This window comes from Eleutherodactylus coqui, chromosome 6 (assembly GCF_035609145.1).
Source record: "Eleutherodactylus coqui strain aEleCoq1 chromosome 6, aEleCoq1.hap1, whole genome shotgun sequence".
In the NCBI taxonomy this organism is placed as follows: Eukaryota; Metazoa; Chordata; class Amphibia; order Anura; family Eleutherodactylidae; genus Eleutherodactylus; species Eleutherodactylus coqui.
Genome location: NC_089842.1, coordinates 241,978,644 through 242,000,183, shown reverse-complemented (window position 1 = coordinate 242,000,183; position 21,540 = coordinate 241,978,644). Strand labels below are relative to the sequence as shown.

The 21,540-nt window shown below is 47.0% G+C and overlaps 2 protein-coding genes across 8 annotated transcripts in view; both read left to right on the top strand.

The window, feature by feature from the left end:
- Positions 1–2,222, top strand: part of LOC136633445 (uncharacterized) — a 59,474-nt gene extending 57,252 nt beyond the window's left edge. For all 6 annotated transcript variants that reach the window (XM_066609186.1, XM_066609188.1, XM_066609189.1 and 3 more), the window contains one exon: positions 1,319–2,222. In XM_066609186.1, the coding sequence (XP_066465283.1) occupies positions 1,319–1,458 (140 nt within the window). In that variant the 3' untranslated portion in view covers positions 1,459–2,222. The remainder of the gene's footprint in view (positions 1–1,318) is intronic.
- Positions 2,223–10,480: 8,258 nt separating this feature from the next.
- HJV (hemojuvelin BMP co-receptor) overlaps positions 10,481–21,540 on the top strand; it is a 32,506-nt gene continuing 21,446 nt past the window's right edge. Inside the window, exon 1 of one of the 2 annotated variants that reach the window (XM_066605944.1) lies at positions 10,481–10,586. The gene's annotated coding sequence lies outside the window, so the exon portion shown is untranslated. Of the gene's footprint in view, positions 10,587–11,731; positions 11,742–21,540 lie in introns of those variants that run through there. The other variant, XM_066605945.1, reaches the window with a different exon arrangement.

The following is a 21,540-nucleotide window of genomic DNA, read 5'->3' as shown; positions in this document are numbered from 1 at the left end:
CTGTGCACAGCTATCTCCAGCCGTCCCTTAAAGATGATTGGAGTGGAAGCGTGTGTGCTCGACCCTCATGACCTTCATTTGGAGGGGGTATGGGGACCTAGGCTTCGGACCCCTGCTGATCAGACACTGACCCCTATTCTGTGGATAGGGGATACGTTTACATCTTGGGACAACCCCTTTAAGATGTCTTTAAAGGGCTTAACCAGCAGGCGCTGCAAATCCCAACTGACATTCACTGGTGCCTGGTAATCCGCATGAGGCATCCTGCGGATTCTGCTGCGGACTCTCATTACCGGCACACAGATTTGCCCCAATCAATGCGAGTGCGGATTTTCCAGCACGGATTCCGCGACATGAAGCGACATGTCACTGTTTCTTTCTGCAAACATATTTCATATATGCGAGTGGAGATACATTGGCGCGGATGTCCATTAAAAGGACTGGGGCACTTTTGGAGGCGGCTTTTGCCATGGCATTGTCACAAATTCCACGTCTGTGTGAACAAGGCCTTGTGGAGCGGCATCTGCAGTGAGCGCTCCTTGTGCCGCTGGGTGGCCAAGAGTCACTGACCGCTCTCTTCACAAGGCTCCGCCAAAACATCATTTCAGCTCAAGGGCTCATGTCCGCGGGTGTTTCGGTCTCCCCACAGCGTGTTACTAGTATTTGTGATGCTGGCGTATCTCACATGGTGTACTGCCCATGCCCGCGTATCTTACACACGCTGCCATGCGCACTGTGACCTTTTTATTCCCTGCTCTTTCATAGCGGGGTTGCGTATGAGTTGCAATGTATTGCCTATGGACAGTGTTTGCATACGCTGCCCATACAGAACTATAGGCTCACGCTGCGGGGTACGCCAAGAAATAGAGCATTCGGCGATCTATTTTCTGTGTGTATCGACACACACGTGTGCGTGGATCAGTGATAGTCCTTTGGCTTTCACTGACTCCATTGGCCGTGCAGCGCACATGTAATACATGATGAGGAAACCTCCGTGGACATGAGCCCTTATATACACATATAGCAGAGTGAGCGTGAAGACCTACAACTAGGCACCCCCCTTTTTTTGTAGGCTTGATGGGGCCAGGGGTTAGACCACCTCCAATTAGATCCTTATGGCACTCCCTTTAACTACAGTCAGATGAATGTGACCGAATGGATCCGGGGGAGGGGCACCATGATGCGTTATGCAGATTAGATGCATAACAGAGGATTAGATTTAAGCAGAGGATCCTCGTCATCTTTATATTTAGATTAAGAAATGATTAATCGTGCAGTAAACAGGTAATCGTGTATCTTCCTCTTCTCTCCTTTGTAGGGCCTCGAGGTCCACAGCCTACGGCTTATACTGGGTTCTCTTCAGACAGGCAACAAAACGCCTGGCCCAGTCAGAATTTTTCAAAACCAGGTGTCTACCCTACCAGCATCCTCAAAAACAGAACAGGAAATCCACCTTAAATCCTCCCGCAAATGTCTCTAAGTGATGACGTCTCACGAAGATGAGCTCTGTCCATTAGGCCGAATTTAGGGAGGTCCCCTGCTTATGTTCCCCTCATCAATGAGCCAGAGTGCAGAGCCGCTCTCTAAGGGCCAGCGTTTACTTTAATACAAACTGTTACAAACGTACGTCATTCGGTCACGAAAAGTGTATGGAGCCGAGCCGGTACCCTGGGCATAAGGAACATCAGAGACCAAATGAACAGCGTGGGTGTTCACGGGCGCCCAACACTGCGTATGCTTCACGGGCGAGTCTACAACATGCTACGGACCCTCAGCCAGTAAATGGCATTCTGTATGTGACTAGTCTCATAGGCTGTTGTGGGTCTACATGCTACAGAAAGGAAGGGCACCCGTGTGACATGGGCCTCCACTCCCCTTCTTCTCCCCCTATTTCCTTGCTTCTCCTTTTGCCCCTCCTCTCTTTTCCTTTCCTCTTCCTTCCTGTATTTCTTCTTCCTTTGCAGTTTATTTCCTTTTTCCTCGCAGTGTTTTACGGATTCGCCCGTGGACAGGAGCCCTTAATCGCAGATGCCATTTCCATCGCTGTGAGGAGGACCGGAGGCGATGCGTTACGTATAAAGTCCCGGCACTTTGTGTAGAACGTCTCCCTCTTTCCGTGACATAAGACCTTCGCCCGCTGACTTGTACAGTTTTAGGACTTTCTTTGTATTCTCTGTTGTGACGTTTTTTGCTATTCGTCCAATAAAGTGACCTGAAACCTGTCCAGTGAAATGGTTATAGTGGCGCCACCTAATGCACAATATGTGTCCTAGTACCGGTGGGTGTCCTTAGTCTCCGCAGCCCTCCTGAGAACTCCCACATTGATCGGGTCCTCTTAGTGTCGCTTTATCTGCCTCTCTAGCGTTTGACAGTTTTTCAGCGAGTCCATTAGAAGAGATGGAAGTTAAGGGTTAATAAAGTTGATCACATTAGAGGGGATCTGGAGGGGTTTCTTCAGAGATCCCACCACTCTTATGCAGGTTCTTACATAAAGTGGGTCTGAACTGCAATATCGCACATGGACTATGGAGTAGAGGGGCGCTGTTTCAGAAAACTAAACTCTTTTTGCTTCTACTTTTACTTGCATCATACAAGTGTTTAAAGGAAGTCCGGCATTACAGTTTCACCTCGGTTGGTGATAAGAAGTCCAACTATACCTTCACCGTGCAGCCATGGCCAAGAATTCACACTGTGTGCAGATTATTTGTACCAATGACTGGCATGTTCAGATGCCCTGAGCTGGAGATGCCATGCCGTTCCCCTCATATCCTGGACTACATACATGCGCAGTGCCCTGCCCGGCAGTGGGCATTGTACTCTCTGGCATCACATGCATGCACTTAGTCCAGGATGTGCGCCATATGTGGAGTGCATGGCATCTCAAGTGGGCTGACAACATTAACCCTTTCCCAACCGCCTAACGTAAGTTTTACGTCATGCAGTCGTGAGGGGTGCATGGGGCGGGCCCAGGAGCCGAGTCCGCTCCATACCCTGAGGCGATCCGTTTTTGACAGCCGCCAGTAACTGACGCTATCAGAATTTGCTGATTGTGGCAGTTAACTGTTTAGATGCCGCAGTCTAAACTAAGCACATCTAAAGAATTAGTGGAAGTGGGGAGACACCTTGCAATGGGATTCGGGGGTGCTAATGGGCTAGCATGGCAGCCATAGGAGCACTCAGAGTTCCCAGATGCATCTAATACAGAGAAGTGCCCTCCATCTGATAGCGGGTCTTCTGACCCAAACATCATAGGTGCTCGGAGTGCAGATCAAGGGATCCACTTTCAGGTCGGGACACTCATCCGTATTGTAAACGCATAACTGCAGCCTTTCTTGGGGACTGTCACAGCCGCACCCCTTTACAAGGTATGATGATGGTGGAACTCTGTACTACTCATCCTCTTATCTCCAGCTCCTGAAGGACTACAACTCCCAGCCGTCTTGGGCTGTCAGGGTTGGAATTTTGCAGGTTTCGATGCACAGTGCTGCTATCTGTGCGTGCGGCTGTGTCCGTGTAGACTGGCCCTCCTCTAGTGTGTTAAGGCACTGTGGGGGTTAATGATGGTTGCAGGCAGCAGTGATTGCAGGGGCCCGATTTTGGGGGTCCTTACTCTTCTAGGTGGTTTGTATGGCTTTTACTGCAGTGTGGAGAACGGTTTACACAGCGCTGGGAAGCCCGGGATCTCCATCCTCCCTTCTGTGGCCTGGTGCCTAACCACAGATCATTGAGGAAAACCCCTCTCCGGCCTGAGGTTAGCCTCTCCTGACTCACCAGACGGTAATCACTTTACAAACTTACTTCTAGCACTCATTACAAGTTTAAAACATGAGCTAAAATGTTAGAGAATTACTTAATGTGCAATTCCCCAAAAGCTGTTGATTTCAATGCGAACTATGCCTCTGATTTCACTTCCGACTGCAACGTGGACAGAGCCGTCAACATCCAGCTGCAATGAGTGCTGAAATCAGCCGATCGCCGGCTGCTGAGCAGCTCAGCCGATGTAAAAGTCCTGGAATACCCCTTTAACCCTCTCCAATCCACTGTCTGACCTCTGAAGACATTATGATTTAAGGCTGTACAGCTCTGATATTGGAAGACGTCCGTCGGGGTTCTCTTACTGTATATTGCCAGCCTCTCTGCTGTCGGAGCCTATCCAACGTTTCACCTCATGCAGTACTGGCTTTAGCCAGCAGATAGCGCCATTGTATAACGGAAGAAAAAGAGTAAGCCCCCTAGGAAAAGCAGGATACAAATTGGATTGGAAAGGGTTAAGCTCTGTGCTTGCAGGTTCTGCAATGTTAGACTGAAATCCATATTACAGAGCGGCATTAGAAAGATCGCTGCATGCGAACACTCATTATACAATCACTAACGGGATATTCAACTGATGACTTTTATACCATAGTCACAGGTAATGCCATACGTGTCTCATAGCCTGCCTCCCGGACCGCCACCGATTGGGATAACATTGGCTCTTGCGACTATAGTCATGATGGGGACTATACACAGTAGAGGATTGAGAAAGTTGTCCATAGGAGCCGCACTTGCGTATACTTGTGAACTGCTTCCCACTGTATCTGTAGGAACATTCAGCGCCAGAGGCGTAAGTTGAAGCTCCTGGGCCCCAATGCAAAATCTGGAACGGGGCCCCCAACTATAATGCTTTATTCATAGTACTGGGCTCCCTATATGGAAAAGAGAGGCCTAATGGGCCCCCCAAGGCTCCTGGGCTCAGGTGCAACCGCATCCCCTGCATCCTCTATAGTTACTCCCCTGTTCAGCACCTTGTCTATCTTTTTTTAGCCTTTTCTTTGGTTGCACAAGGCATTGATGTCTTCTATAACTTTTTGGAGCAGACTCTAGACTTGCTTTGTATCTCAAGCACACCTGATGCAACTAGTGAAGCCCTTGATTAGTTACATCAGGTGTGCTTGAGACAATACTTGACTTAAGGCCTCATGTCCACGGGCAAAATTGAATTGCGGAATCTGTGTGGGTCACTTGTGCAAATGATCCGCAGTTCAGTATGTCCATAGAGATGAATGGGGCGTCCGCACTGAATTTAACACCGGTGGATAGGATTTTCTCCGTTTGCGGGTGGCACGTGCGGATAATAAATCGCAGCATGCTCCATTTTACTGCGATTTTACTCCGTGTGGATTTTACTGCCATTTTACTCCGTGTGGATCTGCTCCATTCATCGCTATAAGAGCTTATGATCTGCAGTGCATCCGCAAATATATTTTGAAGGTTAAAATCAATTAGGGAGGTGGGGAAAAGGCTGGGAGGTGCGGTTGTATACATTAGCAATGAGGGGTTGATTAATTTTGATTGCAGCTGTAGGTAAATGTATGAACATGGAGTCCAGCGGGGGTGGGTTATGGTATTGTGCAGTTGCTTTTGCTGTCCGCCAGGCTTGTATAGCGCTAGTCTATGGGGAGGTAGTAGTTTATGTGGATACGGCCGCTCTAGTATGTACCACAAGCTTCAGGTCTCCACATACTGTGCTGGATGGTGCTCAGCGTTTGTGTTAGACAAGCCTCCCACCCATGTGTATAGATGCCTGATTGTCCAGTATATAGATGGAGGTCAAGAAGAGCTTTTCTCCCTTGAGTCTTGGACCTCTGCAAGATTGAGCTACCCAACTGGTGTCTGGAGTTCCCCCATATGAAGGAAGTCGGCACTGGCTGTAGGCTAGAGCAGGACTGTGGGAGTAGGTCCCACTGCGTGTTGGAAGAGGTCCAAGCCTTTTGCTAGGGGTGTCCTTGTGATTCGCCAAGCTTTACATTAAGATGTTCTATATTCCAATGGAGGAACTTAGCAATAATGGCAAATATATGAAACACCCCACCAAATTCTAAACTCTGGAGGGCGGTCTGGACTCCCGTTGTGGCAGGCGAGCCAACTTGTCCCAGTGAAGAGGGGGCACCTCAGGCAGGGGCTTCTATAGATTTGCCACGGGGAAGACCGTAGGGCTCTTCTGCTCCCGATCTTCACTAGGAAGCGCAGGGTGAAGCCCCGGTGGTAAGGCTAACTAGGAATCTAGGTCTTTGGTAACACGGCCCGGGTCAGCAGCACCGGTCTATATAACCTTCAGCAGCTCTTAGGAGTAGTAATTAGAGAGGAGCGAGCACGCTCGTTTAAGGCAGATACTCGAGCAAGCATCGCTCTTCTCGAGTAACTGATTACCGGTCCGAGCAAATGCGGGGGGGGGGGGGGAAGAGTGAGAGAGATCTCTCCCCCCACCCCCACCCCTCCCAGTTACTCGAGAAGAGCGATACTTGCTCGAGTATCTGCCTTAAACGAGCGTGCTCGCTCCTCTCTAGTAGTAATCCTCTCCACTGCCGTATCACTACAACTGTTTCTGTAAGAGCTCGCTCTCCCGGGTGTATGTGCGCCGCGTGTTATGCATGGAAAATATGCAGTACACAGCAAATACGCATGTACATTCCGCTAATTCCATAACGTCAAAATAAGACTGGTCATTAACCATCAGGGCCCCAACACCCCGTTACACCAGCTTCTGCATAAAGCAGACATGCTGCCCTCCATCATACGGCCGGCCCTCGGTAACGCTCCGTGGACGTCGGTGATGAATACTATCGTATCACCCGCGCACGGGCCGGTCCTGCCCCCATCAGCCGTACCCGCTGTATCATGTTCTTGTCTTGATGCGTTCGCCATGTTGTTTTTCTATGAAATTGTGATTAAAAGTCTAAGTATACATTCCATGAATTGACCTACAAAGCGAGAGGGCGGAGTCCGGGGTGCGCAAATACTGCGAGGGGAAAGGAGGCTGTTGGCGCACGACTACAAAAATACAAGTCGGAGCTCAGGAAGGAAATTCATGTTTGGAAACTGTTGGGGGATCAGCTGAAGGAACTTTTTTATCTCTCGTCGACACGGCCTGACAAGGGCTCGTTCTTCTGAGACTATTATTTATTTTTACCATTTTTTTGGGTACAAATAATGTATTGTACAACTTTTATACATTTTTTTTGGACGCAGGGAAGAACACATCAATTCTGCCAGGTTCTTCCTTTCCAGCATTAATCATGCAGCATGAATGACATGATGATTTTTTTTCTGCGGGTTGGTACGATTACAACATTACCAAAATTATATATATATTTTTTTTAGGTTTTTCTACTTTTGCACAATAAAAACCTTTTTTTTGGAATTTTTTGCAAATGCCTTCACAGTGCCCCCTATGGGAAGGCAGCATTCCTATTGGAATTTTTTTTTTTTCTTTATTTTCCTGGTAACGGACGCTCCTTTGAAAGCCGTCAAGAAGAAAACCTCTGCAGTTATAAGACATGAAAGCTGCGCAGAAATGTGTCATTAGTTAGATTCTACTCAGTGATGAAATCATCCTGCAGGAATACCGGCCCCTGCGGACAGGAAGCTTCTTGTAGTTGCTGCAGATTAGATGGAGGTGCTGACATGTTCTGACCGGCTGACAGGAAGGGGTCAGCGATTCATGCTGCTTGTACCAAATTCTGACCTCCCATCACCGCAGAGCAACAGAAATCTGGGTTCATCTGACCAGGAGATGTTTTTTTACTGCTCTTTTTTTGCGCTCTTTTGCCCGCTGGAGTTTTGCTTTTCTCTGAGACAACAATGGTGCTGGAACTGGTCATCGGCTGTTATAGCCCATCTGTGCCAAGGAACAGCAAGTTGTGTGTTCAGGCACATTGACTGGATCACCAGTGTTGCATTCAGCTGCAGTTTGCTTGACTGTGCAGCCTGTTCTTCAGCACGATTCCTGACATCCTCCTCTGACCCCTTTCGGTGACGAGTTGTTATAGTTCTGCAGGATCCCCTTTCACTGGATGTTTCCCTCAATCACACCATGCTCTGTATACTCTCAACACCATTACACAAGAAAAATACACACAGTTGGCGGTGACATCCCGACCCCGGCTAGTCCAGCACCGATGACCACTCCTTGTTGGAAGTCGCTCCGATCGCTGGATTTTACCATCTAATGTGGATTCACACTGAAACTGGTCCACGGAAAACTTGTGTGATTTTATGGTTCGGGGTCACGGGAGAAGGACCATACAGGGAGGGCCAGGAGCTCGAACAATATGCAGTGTACATGGCCACACTAGGTCTGACCCCACAGCTGCAGCGGACGGGCATTATACTGATATATTGGATCATTGTTGTTAAGAACCTAAATTAAAAGGCAGGAGTGACACTGATTTTGTCTCCCCTGCTTGCGTCTGACTTTTCAGCCTCTGTATAAAAAGTGGTAAAAACAAGTGAAAAATATAATAAACTGAAATTCAATAATATTGTTATGTAACGACCCCGGGGCACCAGATAATGCCACATGTTCTGTCATAGTCACAAGATACATAGTGGGTGGCCCTACCACGCCCCAGCAAAATCCTCAGTTTACTTTCAGGCACATTGAGACACAATGTTATTGATGTTAACGGTATGATGAAGCACTTAAAGGAGCCTCCAGTCAAGATCTCAGAATTGACCTGTAAGTCAGAACCTGCGTGCCATTTGTTTTAGCTGAGCTCTATTAGGACAGATCTATGTCTATAGTTCATCTACAGTTCCTGGTCTGCAATAGTCTGGGACACACCCCCTACACAGGATGCAGCCTGAACCAATCCAATGATGAGACTGGGCAGGGGGTGTGTCCCAGACTACTACAGATTAGGCACTGTAGCTAAACTACAGTTACAGGTCTCAATAGAACAGAGCTAAAAAGCAGCCAAGGAGCAAGAGCCGAGGAAAATCAATAGCAGGTAATGACCCCCTGCGGGTACTGCCTTAAAGGGCCATTTACATGGGACGATTAGCACTCAAAATGAGGTCAAACTAACAAAAGTGAGCGATAAATGTCCCGTGTTAATAGAAAAAACTAGTTAACTATTTGTTCACTTTTCGTTAGCGCTGACTTTCAACCAGCCTTAGCGGTGACGTCCGCCCTCGGCCTTAGCGGTGACGTCCGCCCTCGGCCTTAGCGGTGACGTCCGCCCTCGGCCTTAGCGGTGACGTCCGCCCTCGGCCTTAGCGGTGACGTCCGCCCTCGTGCCGTTGTTTAGACGGCTGCCGTCCCATCTAAATGATTCCAACGATCCAGCAAGAATCTAAACGGTTCCATGTAAAAGGGTCCTTGCATATTAATATTGAGCTCACGACTGGAGGGTCGCTTTAAGCCCCCCTTAGTGGTGGCTGGAGGTATCCAGATGTTGGTATGCAGGGGGTTTGGCGCTCTGTATCACAGCTATCAATATTGATTATATACGGGGTGCAGTCAATAATCCGGCTCCGGCGCTATATCTCACTACTGGTGTCCTACACGGAGATAACAATAGGGTACTTGAATAGGAAGACATGGATGCACTACATGATGGTAAGGAGCACCGGCCCCTGGGGGCCCCGGAATATGGATTATAATCTTGTGTTGTGGCCCCTGTAAGAGATGGAGGGGAAAACCCAATTTCAAAGTTGAAGAGTAGCATGTGAGGAGCAGAAATTTGCTCTCTGAGTCTTTCTAAGTCCGGTGGGACCGCGGCTAGGACTGATGTAAGGAAATGTAAGTTCTGGTGAAAGTTTCTTCGAAGGAGTCCCAACGCGGATCGGTACCGGAATCTCCTGCAGACGGCGGCGGACGACTTCCTGGATGATCTGTCCTATCGTAGCAGATGGAGACTACTTCCAGTACACTGCCTTACTTCAGTCCTAGCCGCGGTCCCACCGGACTAAGAGACATGTGGAGCGGATTTCTGCTTCTCACATGTTACTCTTCAACTTTGCAGTTGGGTTTTCCTCTCTTACAGGGGCCACAACACAAGATTATAGTCCATGTTCCGGGGCCCCCAGGGGCGGTGCTCCATACCATCATGTAGCTCATCCATGCCATCCTATTCAAGTACCCTATTGTTATCTAGTGTAGGTCACCAGATATAGCGCCCGATCCGGATTATTGGCTGCACTCTGTATTTGGGGAGTTGCTCTTCATGCAACTCTGAAACCGCTTCGAGGTGGAGGGACACTTTAAATGGTCAAGCAAACGGCGCGGCGGCCTAAACCGTGACTATCACTAGGCTGGACTTTCGGTTTCTGTGTCCGCCGTTCGCTCCTTGCATCATCCCCCTTCAGAAATGTCACTGGTATGACTTTAGCCGGAGCTCCAGGAAGACTTGACATATTGAGCTCGCTGGCTTCCCCTACATCTGTTTCGATCTTTTTTTAGAGCCCTCCGGTCTCCCCCTTCGCTCTCTCACACCCTATACTGTAGTCCTTCCATCCTGCAAGTAACATATGCACTGAGGAGGCCAAACACAGTTGTTCAAGCGCAGAGCAGGTGCCAATGTGCACTGATTTATCTCCGGAGCCCGCTGAGACCAACTGCACCCACCCTCTCCAAAAAAAGGTGGTCCTAGATGAGGGTACAGCGCTGCGAGGAGTGCCGGGGCTCATTTCATATCATTCTGCTTCTAGAGGATTGTGGACGGTGCAGATATAATATGTCCAGCTCAGGCGGTGGTGCGGCTACGTGACCCGAGCAGCCAAGGATCATGGGCAAGTGACCCCTACAGCCGAGCGCAGTGCGGCAGGTGAGTCCATGACTGTTGGAAATGTCCTTTTATACTTTTTAAAAATATATTTTATATACTTTTTTGGTTTTTATATAATCTTTTCATTCTTTAGATTTTTTAAAACTTTGTTATATATTTTTTCTTTTTGAATGTTTTAGAGGTTTTTTTCATTTCTAAATATTTTTAACATTTTATTTTTATATATTTTTGATTTTCAGTTTTTTTTTATATATTTTCAGTTTTTTTTCATTTGGGTCCTATATATATATATATATATATATATATATATATATATATATATATATATATATATATATATAATTATTCCTCTATTGCATTCATGGATTACTGAGAATAAATTGAAAAGTGATCAATACCATGTAAACTATTTAACGAAAAAATGAAAAAAAAACAAAAAGTTTTTCTTTATTTTTTAATATTATGTAATTAGTTTTTCGTGTTTTTTTTATATACACATTTTTATCTCAGGATGAACCGTGTAAATCATTCACGGTAAACCTGACATTTTTTTAATTAACGCACTCAAAATAAAATATCAAATTTTTTTATTTTTCAAGCTAAATTAAAAAATTTTTTAATCAAATTAAAAAATTTTTCTTTTTTTACATAACATGTAAAAACTTTGACTCCGTCTACACTCTACAAAGATAAAAATCTCCGTGTGGGCATCCACAGGCAATAGGGGCAAATTCCAGCAGAAAACTGTTTTACGTGCTTTGTGCCACATTACTTGGTATTTTTAGAAACTTTTTAAAAACTCGGCCAAAAGGGGGTGTGGCCTAAATTGCACCAAAATTTATGCCAAATTGCAGCATATCAAACCAAAATTTTAGTGCAATTTTTGGCATAAACTAAAGTAGGCTGCATAAACTTATACAGGACGGTCTTGACATTCGAAAGAATTACCATCCAGCTGTGATAAATCTGGCGCACTTTAAGGCACGGTTTTAGTTTGCGTTACCTAACTTTTAGATAGTAGGTGCGCCCCATGGCTTTTTTTTCCCAGCATTTTTTGGATGCTGTGTTTTTTTTACTGCCATCTTCTATACACACGTGCAATTTCTCTTTTTCCGAGCAGATACCTATAGACAGACCTCTGAAAAAACGCCACATCCGCAGCAAAATGATACCGCAGACCCAAAACGTAGCAAGGTTGGTTTCACACGCAGGGACACATTTTACGCCAAATTATTGTGCAAGATAGTATGTGATTTGTCTTCTTTTTTGCCGTCCCCGCCACTAATTCAAAAAGTGGGCGGGGCTTATCAGGAGGGAGTGCGGCTACCCCTGACCGACAGATTTATGTATAATTTATGCCAGAAACTTGTGCGCGGCGGGAAATCAAACTAAGTCCGAGGTTGGAGATGTCAGACTTGGTAGTTCTCCCCCATAGTCTTCCTTGCCGCAATGCACATGCGTATTTCAGTCTGTGAATACGCAGCGCCTCATTGGCTGAAATACATTGGCGCAGTCTTTATACTCGCACTATTCGCAGCGTATTTAGGGGCGTAAAGAAACAACACACAAAATCGCATTGATTTTGTTTCCTGCGGATTTTGCGCAAATTTACACCCGGCCATTGATTTCAATGAACTTCCATGGTCCTGCGCGTATTTTTTCACGCATTCGCACATCATTTGAAAAAATGTGCCCAAGCAAACGAACCCATTGAAATCAATGGGTTCCATTCACTGCGTATTAAGCGAGTAATGCGGTGCGCAAACACGCTCGTGCGAATCAGTATTTTACTTTTCACCTTCAGCAAATAATCCGGACGCAGCGATTTATGGGCAAAAAAAAAAAAAAACGCCACCGTATCAAAATGCCAAGAAACATGACGTTTTTGCAAAAAACACTGTGAGGACACTTTTGTGTTCTTTATTACAGTTTTAGCGATTATTATAAAGTTTGATGAAAATTTGTGAAAAATTCACAAACATTAGAAAAAAACATGAAAAACATAGTGAATCTGTAAGCGTCCTGCTGGGCTCTGTAGTTCCCCGCCGTAGGCAGGTTAGCTGCTCTGGTTGTAGTCCTTCCTCCGTTGCAGAGTGCGGCTCAGATGTCACACACGCCGCACGGCGCTGCCGCTTACCCCCAGCTGCCTGTGGAGCCAAGCTGTGAATGACCCCCACACCCGGCGCTTTCTTCTTCTCCCTGTTTGGACAGGAACTTACGAGCAAACGTGAAAACAGCTGCGGCCACGCGGCATTTACCCCAAATGACAAAAAATGACAAAAAACCCTGTTTAGCTATCATCCGTTCTGTAGAAATCATCTATTATCAGCGTAAACCTGCCGGTCAGGAGGCGGGAAAAGCTGGGTGATCGGAATGACTTTTCTGAAAACGGGGTGATTAGGGTAAATGCCCTTTGGGTGGCGGCAGTCGGGAACGGTGGAGTCCGGCCACTCAGGGCATCACAGCAGCAATGCGGTCACTTTGCAGGTATTCGCTGGTGACAGTTGCGTCCTCTGGAGGGCGCCGGGGGTCAGTGACAATACAGTCATTACCGGAGAGGTGGCAAACCCGGGAACGGGCAATGTGCCCCTATATCACTGCAAGAAACTCGGACCGATATCGCACTTGCAAACTTACGATTTCTATTGTGAGTGCGAATGCATTTTGCAAAAAAACGGATCGTGTCGCATGAGATTGGAAAAAGGGCTCTTTTCCTGGAACAGCGCCACTCTTGTCCACAGGCTGTGCCTGGTACTGCAGCTACAGTATCACTTACCCACATAGTTTCGAATAGTCCGAAAAGAAAAAAACATCCCGGCTCATGTGCTGATCCCCCCGGAGCAGCGGATGTATTAGCGCATGCCCATGTGTTGTGAATCTTGGCCCGATATGGCGCCCGTGCGGCGCACCTCGCATCACTCCACTACACTTGTGATCCTCCTTTCTCATTGTCTACAATGCATCCCGCTCACATGGCCCGCCGTGCAAAGTGTTTTCTGGCCCCATTGCAAACAATGGCTGATGCGTTCCGAGCAACATGCCGCGATTCTTTCTTACACCGCGACGCGGGACAGAACTCCCCCATGTATAACCCCATTCATCGTACAGACGTACTCAGCTGTGTGAATACGCCCTCAGGCCGGTGATGGAATCTTATAGAGACCGAGGGCCCAAACTGCCAACCAAAACCCACTTATTTATGGCATAGCGCCAACACGTCAGGGGGCGGGGCTTATCACCACGTGTGAGTTACCGCCATCCTTATAAACAGGATCGGGCCGCTTCAAGATGGACCGGGGGGGGGGGGGGGCAGATTACGACTGCTTCTTAGATGCGGAAATTCGCCACAGAAATGTTTACTGAGGACATTCTGCAGCATTTCCACCACGTGCAAACATATCCCTGCGGTAATAGTGACCCCAACAGTAATAGTGACCGCCCCCACACACACAGTGACCCCAACAGTAATAGTGACCCCCCCGCCCTTCACAGTGACCCCAACAGTAATAGTGACCCCCCCGCCCTTCACAGTGGCCCCAACAGTAATAGTGACCCCCCCGCCCTTCTCAGTGGCCCCAACAGTAATAGTGACCCCCCCGTCCTTCACAGTGGCCCCAACAGTAATAGTGACCCCCCGCCCCCCACAGTGACCCCAACAGTAATAGTGATCCCCCACACACATACAGTGACCTCAACAGTAATAGTGACCCCACACACACACGCAGTGACCCCAACAGTAATAGTGCCCCCCCCCCCACAGTGGCCCCAACAGTAATAGTGCCACCCCCCCCCCCCACATACACACATACACAGCGGCCCGCAGTAGTAATAGTGACACCCACAGTGGCCCCCAATAGTAATGGTGACCCCCACAGCGACCCCAGCGGTAATAGTGACCCCCAACGGTGGCCCGCAGAAGTAATAGTGACCCCCACAGTGGCCCCAGCAATAATAGTGACCTCCCACGGCGGCCCCAGCGGTAATAGTGACCCCCACAGCAGCCCCCAGCGGTAATGGTGACCCCCAAAGTGGCCCCAGCAGTAATAGTCACCTCCCACAGTGGCCCCTGGTAGTAATAGTGACTCCCACAGTGGCCCCAGCAGTAATAGTGATCCCCACAGTGGCCCCAGCAGTAATAGTGATCCCCACAGTGGCCCCAGCAGTAATAGTGATCCCCACAGTGGCCACAGTAGTAAGTGACCCCCCCAGCAGCCTTCAGTAGTAATGGTGACCCCCCATGGCAGCCCCAGCAGTAATAGTGATCCCCCCACGGTGGCCCCAGTGGTAGTAGTGACATCCCCCACAGTGGCCCCTAGCAGTAATAGTGACCCCCCCACAGCGGCCCTCAGTAGTGATAGCGTCCCCTTGAGACCCATATACTTACCCCCTCCTACTCTGCTCTGCACTGCTAGCAGGGCTGCTCTCAGGTGCACACTGTGACTGTGCTGTCGGACGCCTCCTCCCCTCTGCTCTCGCGGAACCTAAGAGCGGACATCAGGGGAGGGGGGGAGGAGGATCCCGGCTGCACACTGACCTCACGTCAGAAGCTGAGCCATCTGCAGTGGAGGCTGGTGAGAACCCTGAGCCCCGCGGTTAACCCCTTGCTTCCTGTGATCAATGCTAATAACGTCAGGTAGAAGGTTCACAGAGGGAACAACGCGCTCCCCTGTGATCTTATGGGCCCTCCATAATGGAACTGCGAAGAGCTGAAGGGTTGCAGAATTTGGCATCACTAATAACAGCGACCATACGAGCCCTACAGGGACATGAAAAAGAGTCAGAACGAAGAAACTGTTGGCGCACTCTCCCCTTTATGTTGATACCAGTTTGGTATCATCGCAGGCACTTGTTACCCTGCACAGCAAGCGCGGTAGGCGGGGTCACATGGGGCGGAATGGCGCGGAAATTCCATCTGTAATCTTAAGTCCGAGACTAAGTAGCAAAGTGGACAGGATCTGCGAGAATCTCATCCACAGGCTGCGGAAATGACGCGCGGAATTCAAACCCGCGGCATGTCAATTGCATCGCCGTTCCCGCTGCGGCCTCCCCTCTCTATGGGAAGAGATTCCCGCAGCGGAATACAGGCGGACAAGCCGCTGCAAACTTGGGCCAAATAGCGCGGGTTTTGAATCTGTCTTTCCGCTGCGATCTCACGGAATTTCCGTGCGTCCCCTTGCAGAGATTCCGCGATATTTCTGCCCGTGTGAACCCGGCCGTAAGGGGGAAAAAGCTAAAAAAATTGGAGCTAAAATGATTTTTTGTTTATTTCAGCGCCTCCCCAAAAAGTAACGAAAGTGATCCCAGAAACCATAAAATTGGGCGCGTCACTAAGGGGTTAAGGAGATATCTGAGATGTAAGAGTGGGAGAAGCGCTGCAGCCAATACCCCATATCCACCGCCTGTAATATCACTGCGCAGCATCCATATAGCACTTGGCCCGGATCGCTCAACCTGTCGGCCAGCTGCTGGCGGCCCTGATACCAGCAGATTAGTGATGCATTTCATAGCCTGACATATCCAAGATGGCGGCTCCTCCTGCACCTGGCTGGCCGCAGCGCTGCGTGCGTGTCTCTGCTAAATCCCATCCATCATCGGTCAGATGTGCGGCGTCCCCCGACGCTACATGTGTGCGCCATTAACAGGCATGTGAGGAACATCATCTATTGTTTATGATCCCCCTGACAGCGCTGACTGCAATGGATGCACCTATAGTCACTGTTACCCCGCTTTCCCAGAATCCTGAATGGCAAACATGCATAGCCACGACTCGTGTATCACTGTTTACCATGGCAGATTTTAAAAGTACGGAAAAGCTGGGTAGTGAACCCTGAGGGATTTATAATAGTGGTTGTTATGGTTGTCACCCAGCTTTCCCAGAATCCTGAATGGCAAACAGAACTAGTAAGGCAAAGACTCCTCCCATGGCCGCCCTTAGCTTTATGTAAACGGTGCGGTCACACATGGCCCGGCCACCAGCTTGTAGGGGAGCACTAGGCAGGTGTAGGCTGGAGGCAATCACCCGGCCAGATAATTATCTTCCTTCGTGTGGCATGTGGAGCTACAGGAATCATCCTCCTCCTGGCTCTGGCTCTTCCCCTCTGATGTTCCAAGGCACTGCTGTCAGCCAATCACCGCACCAGCACCGCAATCACTTAGTTCTGCTACTGTATTTATGTACTGAGCTTTGTTCTGGTATTGTATCTATATACTGATTTCAGCTCTGGTGCTATATTCATGTACTGAGACTGCTTCTGGTAATTTATTAATATAGTGAGGTTGATTCATGCTGTATTTATGTTATGAGACTGGTTCTGGTATTGCATCTATATACAGAGGTTGGTTAATGCAGTATTTATCTATTGAGCTATGTACTGAGATTAGCTATGGTGCTGTACTTATGTACTGAGCTTGGTTCTGGTAATGTATCTATATACTGAGGGTGATTCCTGCAGTATCTATGTTATGAGCTCGGTCCTTGTGCTGTATTTATGTTATGAGCTCGGCCCTTGTGCTGTATTTATGTTATGAGCTTGGTCCTTGTGCTGTATTTATGTTATGAGCTTGGTCCTCGTGCTGTATTTATGTTATGAGCTTGGTCCTCATGCTGTATTTATGTTATGAGCTTGATCCTCATGCTGTATTTATGTTATGAGCTTGGTCCTTGTGCTATATTTATGTTATGATCTCAGTCCTTGTGCTGTATTTATGTTATGAGCTCGGTCCTTGTGCTGTATTTATGTTATGAGCTCGGTCCTTGTGCTGTATTTATGTTATGAGCTCGGTCCTTGTGCTGTATTTATGTTATGAGCTCGGTCCTTGTGCTGTATTTATTTTATGAGCTTGATCCTCATGCTGTATTTATGATATGAGCTTGGTCCTTGTGATGTATTTGTTATGAGCTTGATCCTTGTGCTGTATTTATATTATGAGCTTGGTCCTTGTGCTGTATTTATATTATGAGCTTGATCCTCATGCTGTATTTATGTTATGCGTTCAGCCCTTGTGCTGTATTTATGTTATGCGCTCAGCCCTTGTGCTGTATTTATGTTATGAGCTTGGTCCTTGTGCTGTATTTATGTTATGAGCTCAGCCCTTGTGCTGTATTTATGTTATGAGCTCGGCCCTTGTGCTGTATTTATGTTATGAGCTCGGCCCTTGTGCTGTATTTATGTTATGAGCTTGGTCCTTGTGCTGTATTTATGTTATGAGCTCAGCCCTTGTGCTGTATTTATGTTATGAGCTTGGTCCTTGTGCTGTATTTATGTTATGAGCTCGGCCCTTGTGCTGTATTTATGCTATGAGCTAGATCCTTGTGTTGTATTTATGCTATAAGCTCGGCTCTTGTGCTGTATTTATGTTATGAGCTTAATCCTTGTGCTGTATTTATGTTATAAGCTCGGCCCTTGTGCTGTATTTATGTTATGAGCTTGATCCTCATGCTGTATTTATGTTATGAGCTTGGTCCTTGTGCTGTATTTATGTTATGATCTCAGTCATTGTGCTGTATTTATGTTATGAGCTTGATCCTCATGCTGTATTTATGTTATGAGCTTGGTCCTTGTGCTGTATTTATGTTATGAGCTTGGTCCTTGTGCTGTATTTATGTTATGAGCTTAATCCTTGTGCTGTATTTATGTTACAAGCTCGGTCCTTGTGCTGTATTTATGTTATGAGCTTAATCCTTGTGCTGTATTTATGTTACAAGCTCGGCCCTTGTGCTGTATTTATGTTATGAGCTTAATCCTTGTGCTGTATTTATGTTACAAGCTCGGTCCTTGTGCTGTATTTATGTTATTAGCTCGGCCCTTGTGCTGTATTTATGTTATGAGCTCGGTCCTTGTGCTGTATTTATGTTATGAGCTTGATCCTCATGCTGTATTTATGTTATGAGCTTGATCCTCGCGCTGTAGGCCTTATGCACATGGCTGTGACCAGCTCCACAAGCGGAATACTGCAGCGGAGTCCGGCACGACGCCCCCCCCCCAAAGACCCCATACTTACCTCCGGATCCGCTGACCGAAGTCCCGCATGACGCTTCAGCGCTGTATTTATGTACTGAGCTTAGTTCTGCTGCTGTATTTATGTGCTGAGCTTGGTTCTGGTGTTGTATTTATGTACTGAGCTTGGTTATGGTGTTGTATTTGTGTACTGAGCTTGGCTCTGGTGCTGTATTTGCTCACTGAGCTTGGCTCTGGTGTTGTATTTGTGCACTGAGCTTGGTTCTGGTGCTGTATTTATGTACTGAGCTTGGTTCTGGTGTTGTATTCATGTACCGAGCTTGGTTCTGGTGCTGTATTTGCGCACTGAGCTTGTTTCTGGTGCTGTATTTATGTACTGAGCTTGTTTCTAGTGCTGTATTTATGTACTGAGCTTGGCTCTGGTGCTGTATTTATGTGCTGATCTTGGTTCTGGTGCTGTATTTGCGCACTGAGCTTGTTTCTGGTGCTGTATTTATGTACTGAGCTTGGCTCTTGTGCTGTATTTATGTACTGAGCTTGGTTCTGGTGCTGTATTTGTGTTAGAAGCTTTGTTTTTAACTATCAGTTAAATGTATACTGTTTTTTTCTTATGATGGCACCTGTAAAAGCTCTGCATGGGGTGGCATCTAACGTAAGGCTGGCACTGTGTATTACTGCATAACAAGGCGGATTTGTCCTTCAAGAGTCTGGAACAGTTGGGTCCCAAACCATGATGCAATGGAGATGCAATGCTGTCTGTATTCACCGTCACTCAGCTTTCCCAGAATCCTGAATGGCACAGGCAGGACTATTCCCTCTATGTATCATCATTTATTATTGCAGATTTGTCAGGAGTCTGGGTTGGCCAACACTAAGGGAGTGAATGGTAATGATTGTATTGGCTGTTACCTATCTTTCCTGAAACACTGAGCAAATATATGCCAACTATGAGATGCACTGGTGGCTATATTCTTTGTCACCCAGCTTTCCCAGAAAGCTGAACGACATACATGTCTATCAAGGCTGAGCCACACCCCCAGTGTATGTAATGCTACATTACAAGGCAAAATTGTCATTCAGGAGTCTGGAAAAGTTAGGGTTGCATTCCATGTCAGTCAGCTTTACCAGAAACCAGAATGGCAAACTTGTCTTAAAAGGCTAAGCCACATCTCCAGCGTATGCATTTTTGCATAACAAGACAGGATGTCATTCAGGAGTCTGGGAAAGCTGTGTGGCAAAGCATGAGCGAGATGTGACAATAGTGAAATTCACTGTCACACAGCTCCCCCAGACTCCGGAATGGCAAACATGCCCAGCAGGCCCATGGAGTACGTATCACTGGGTTCCCATTCAGCTTTACCAAAATGCTGGATGGCAAATATACCCAGCAGGCCAGAGACGCCTCCTATCTGTACGTATTACTGCATAACAAGGTAGATTTCTCATTCAGGAGTCTCGGAAAGTTGGATTACAAACCCTAAACTGTAATAGCAGCTTTAATAATTGTCACCTTGCTTTCCCAGAATCCTGATTGGCAAACACACCTAGCAAATGTTACAAACATTACATAAGTATGTGCAATTTTACATAACAAAACAGGAGCGTGAAAATGTTGTGTGGCAAGCCCTAAGAGGTTTGTAATGATGGCAGGTGGTTGTGACCCAACTTTACCTGAATCCTGAATGGCAAATATACCTAACAGTATGTATTACTGCATAACAAGGCAGATGTGTCAGTTTGGGGGCTGGGAAAGTTGGGTTGTAAACCCTGAGATGTAATGGTGGCTGTAGTCATTGTCACTCAGCTTTCCCAGAAGCCGAAATGGCAAACCTGCCTAGCAAAGTAGAGAAGCCTCTTATGTGTATAACTGCATAACCAGGTTGGTTTGTTATTCAGGAGTCTGGAAAAGCAGAGGGATGTAATGAATGTTATCTGTGTTCATTGAAACCCAACTTTGCTAAACGTCTGAATGGCAAACATACCCAGCAAAGCAGAATCAGGCAGCTTTCTTATTTAGGAATCTGGAAAAGTTGGATCGCGAGCCCTGAGAAGTAATGCTGCCTGTATTGATTGTAACCCAGCTTTCTCGGAATCCTGAATGGAAAATCTGGCTAGCTAAATTGAGCCACATCCAAAGTGTATGTAAAGCTGCATAACAAGGCAGTTTTATTGTTTAGGAATCTAAAAGATTTGGATGGCAAAATAATGGTGGCCATATTCATTGCCACTCAGCTTTCCCAGACTCCTGAATAGCCAACATGACAATCAAAGTAGATATACATTACCACCTTATGTATCGTTGTTTAACATAGCAGATTTGCCATTCATTAGTCTGAAACGCTATTAGGCAAACAGTGAGCGATCAGTAATGTGTCATATTGGTTGACACCCAGCTTTCCCAGAATCCTGAATGTCTAACATACCTAGCAAGATATTATCTGCTTATGTAGGTTTAACATTATTTTACATAACAGATTTACTATTAAGAAGGCTGGAAAAGCTGAGGGAGTTGTAATCATTATTGTATTGGTTGTTACCCAGCTTTCTCCAAGCCCTGAGTGACAAATATGTCTACTAAGGTCAGAGTACATCAAATGCTCATGTATCACTGCATTACCATTCAAAAGTCAGGAAAGCTGGGTGACAAACCGGCAGGAAGCTTTAAGAGGGACTGTATGGGTTGTCACCCAACTTTTCCTGAATCCTGAAAGTCAAACATGTCCAGCAAAGCAGAAACACATCTCCTGCATATGCATCACTGCAAAGTTAGGCAGAATTGTCACTCAGGAATCAGGCAAAGATGGGTGGCAAACCAAGAGGAAGCTGTAATGGGGACTGTATTGGCTCACACCCAGCTTTCCCAGAAACCTGATTGGCAAACATGCCTGTCCAGGCAGATAAACGTGCCCTGCGTACATACAGCAGCATTCAGGAAAGGAATACCAAGAGGGAGCTGTTATGGGGACTATATTTAGTCGTCACCCAGCTTTTCTCGACTCCTGAATGGGAAACATGTCTAGCAAAGTTGAAAGATG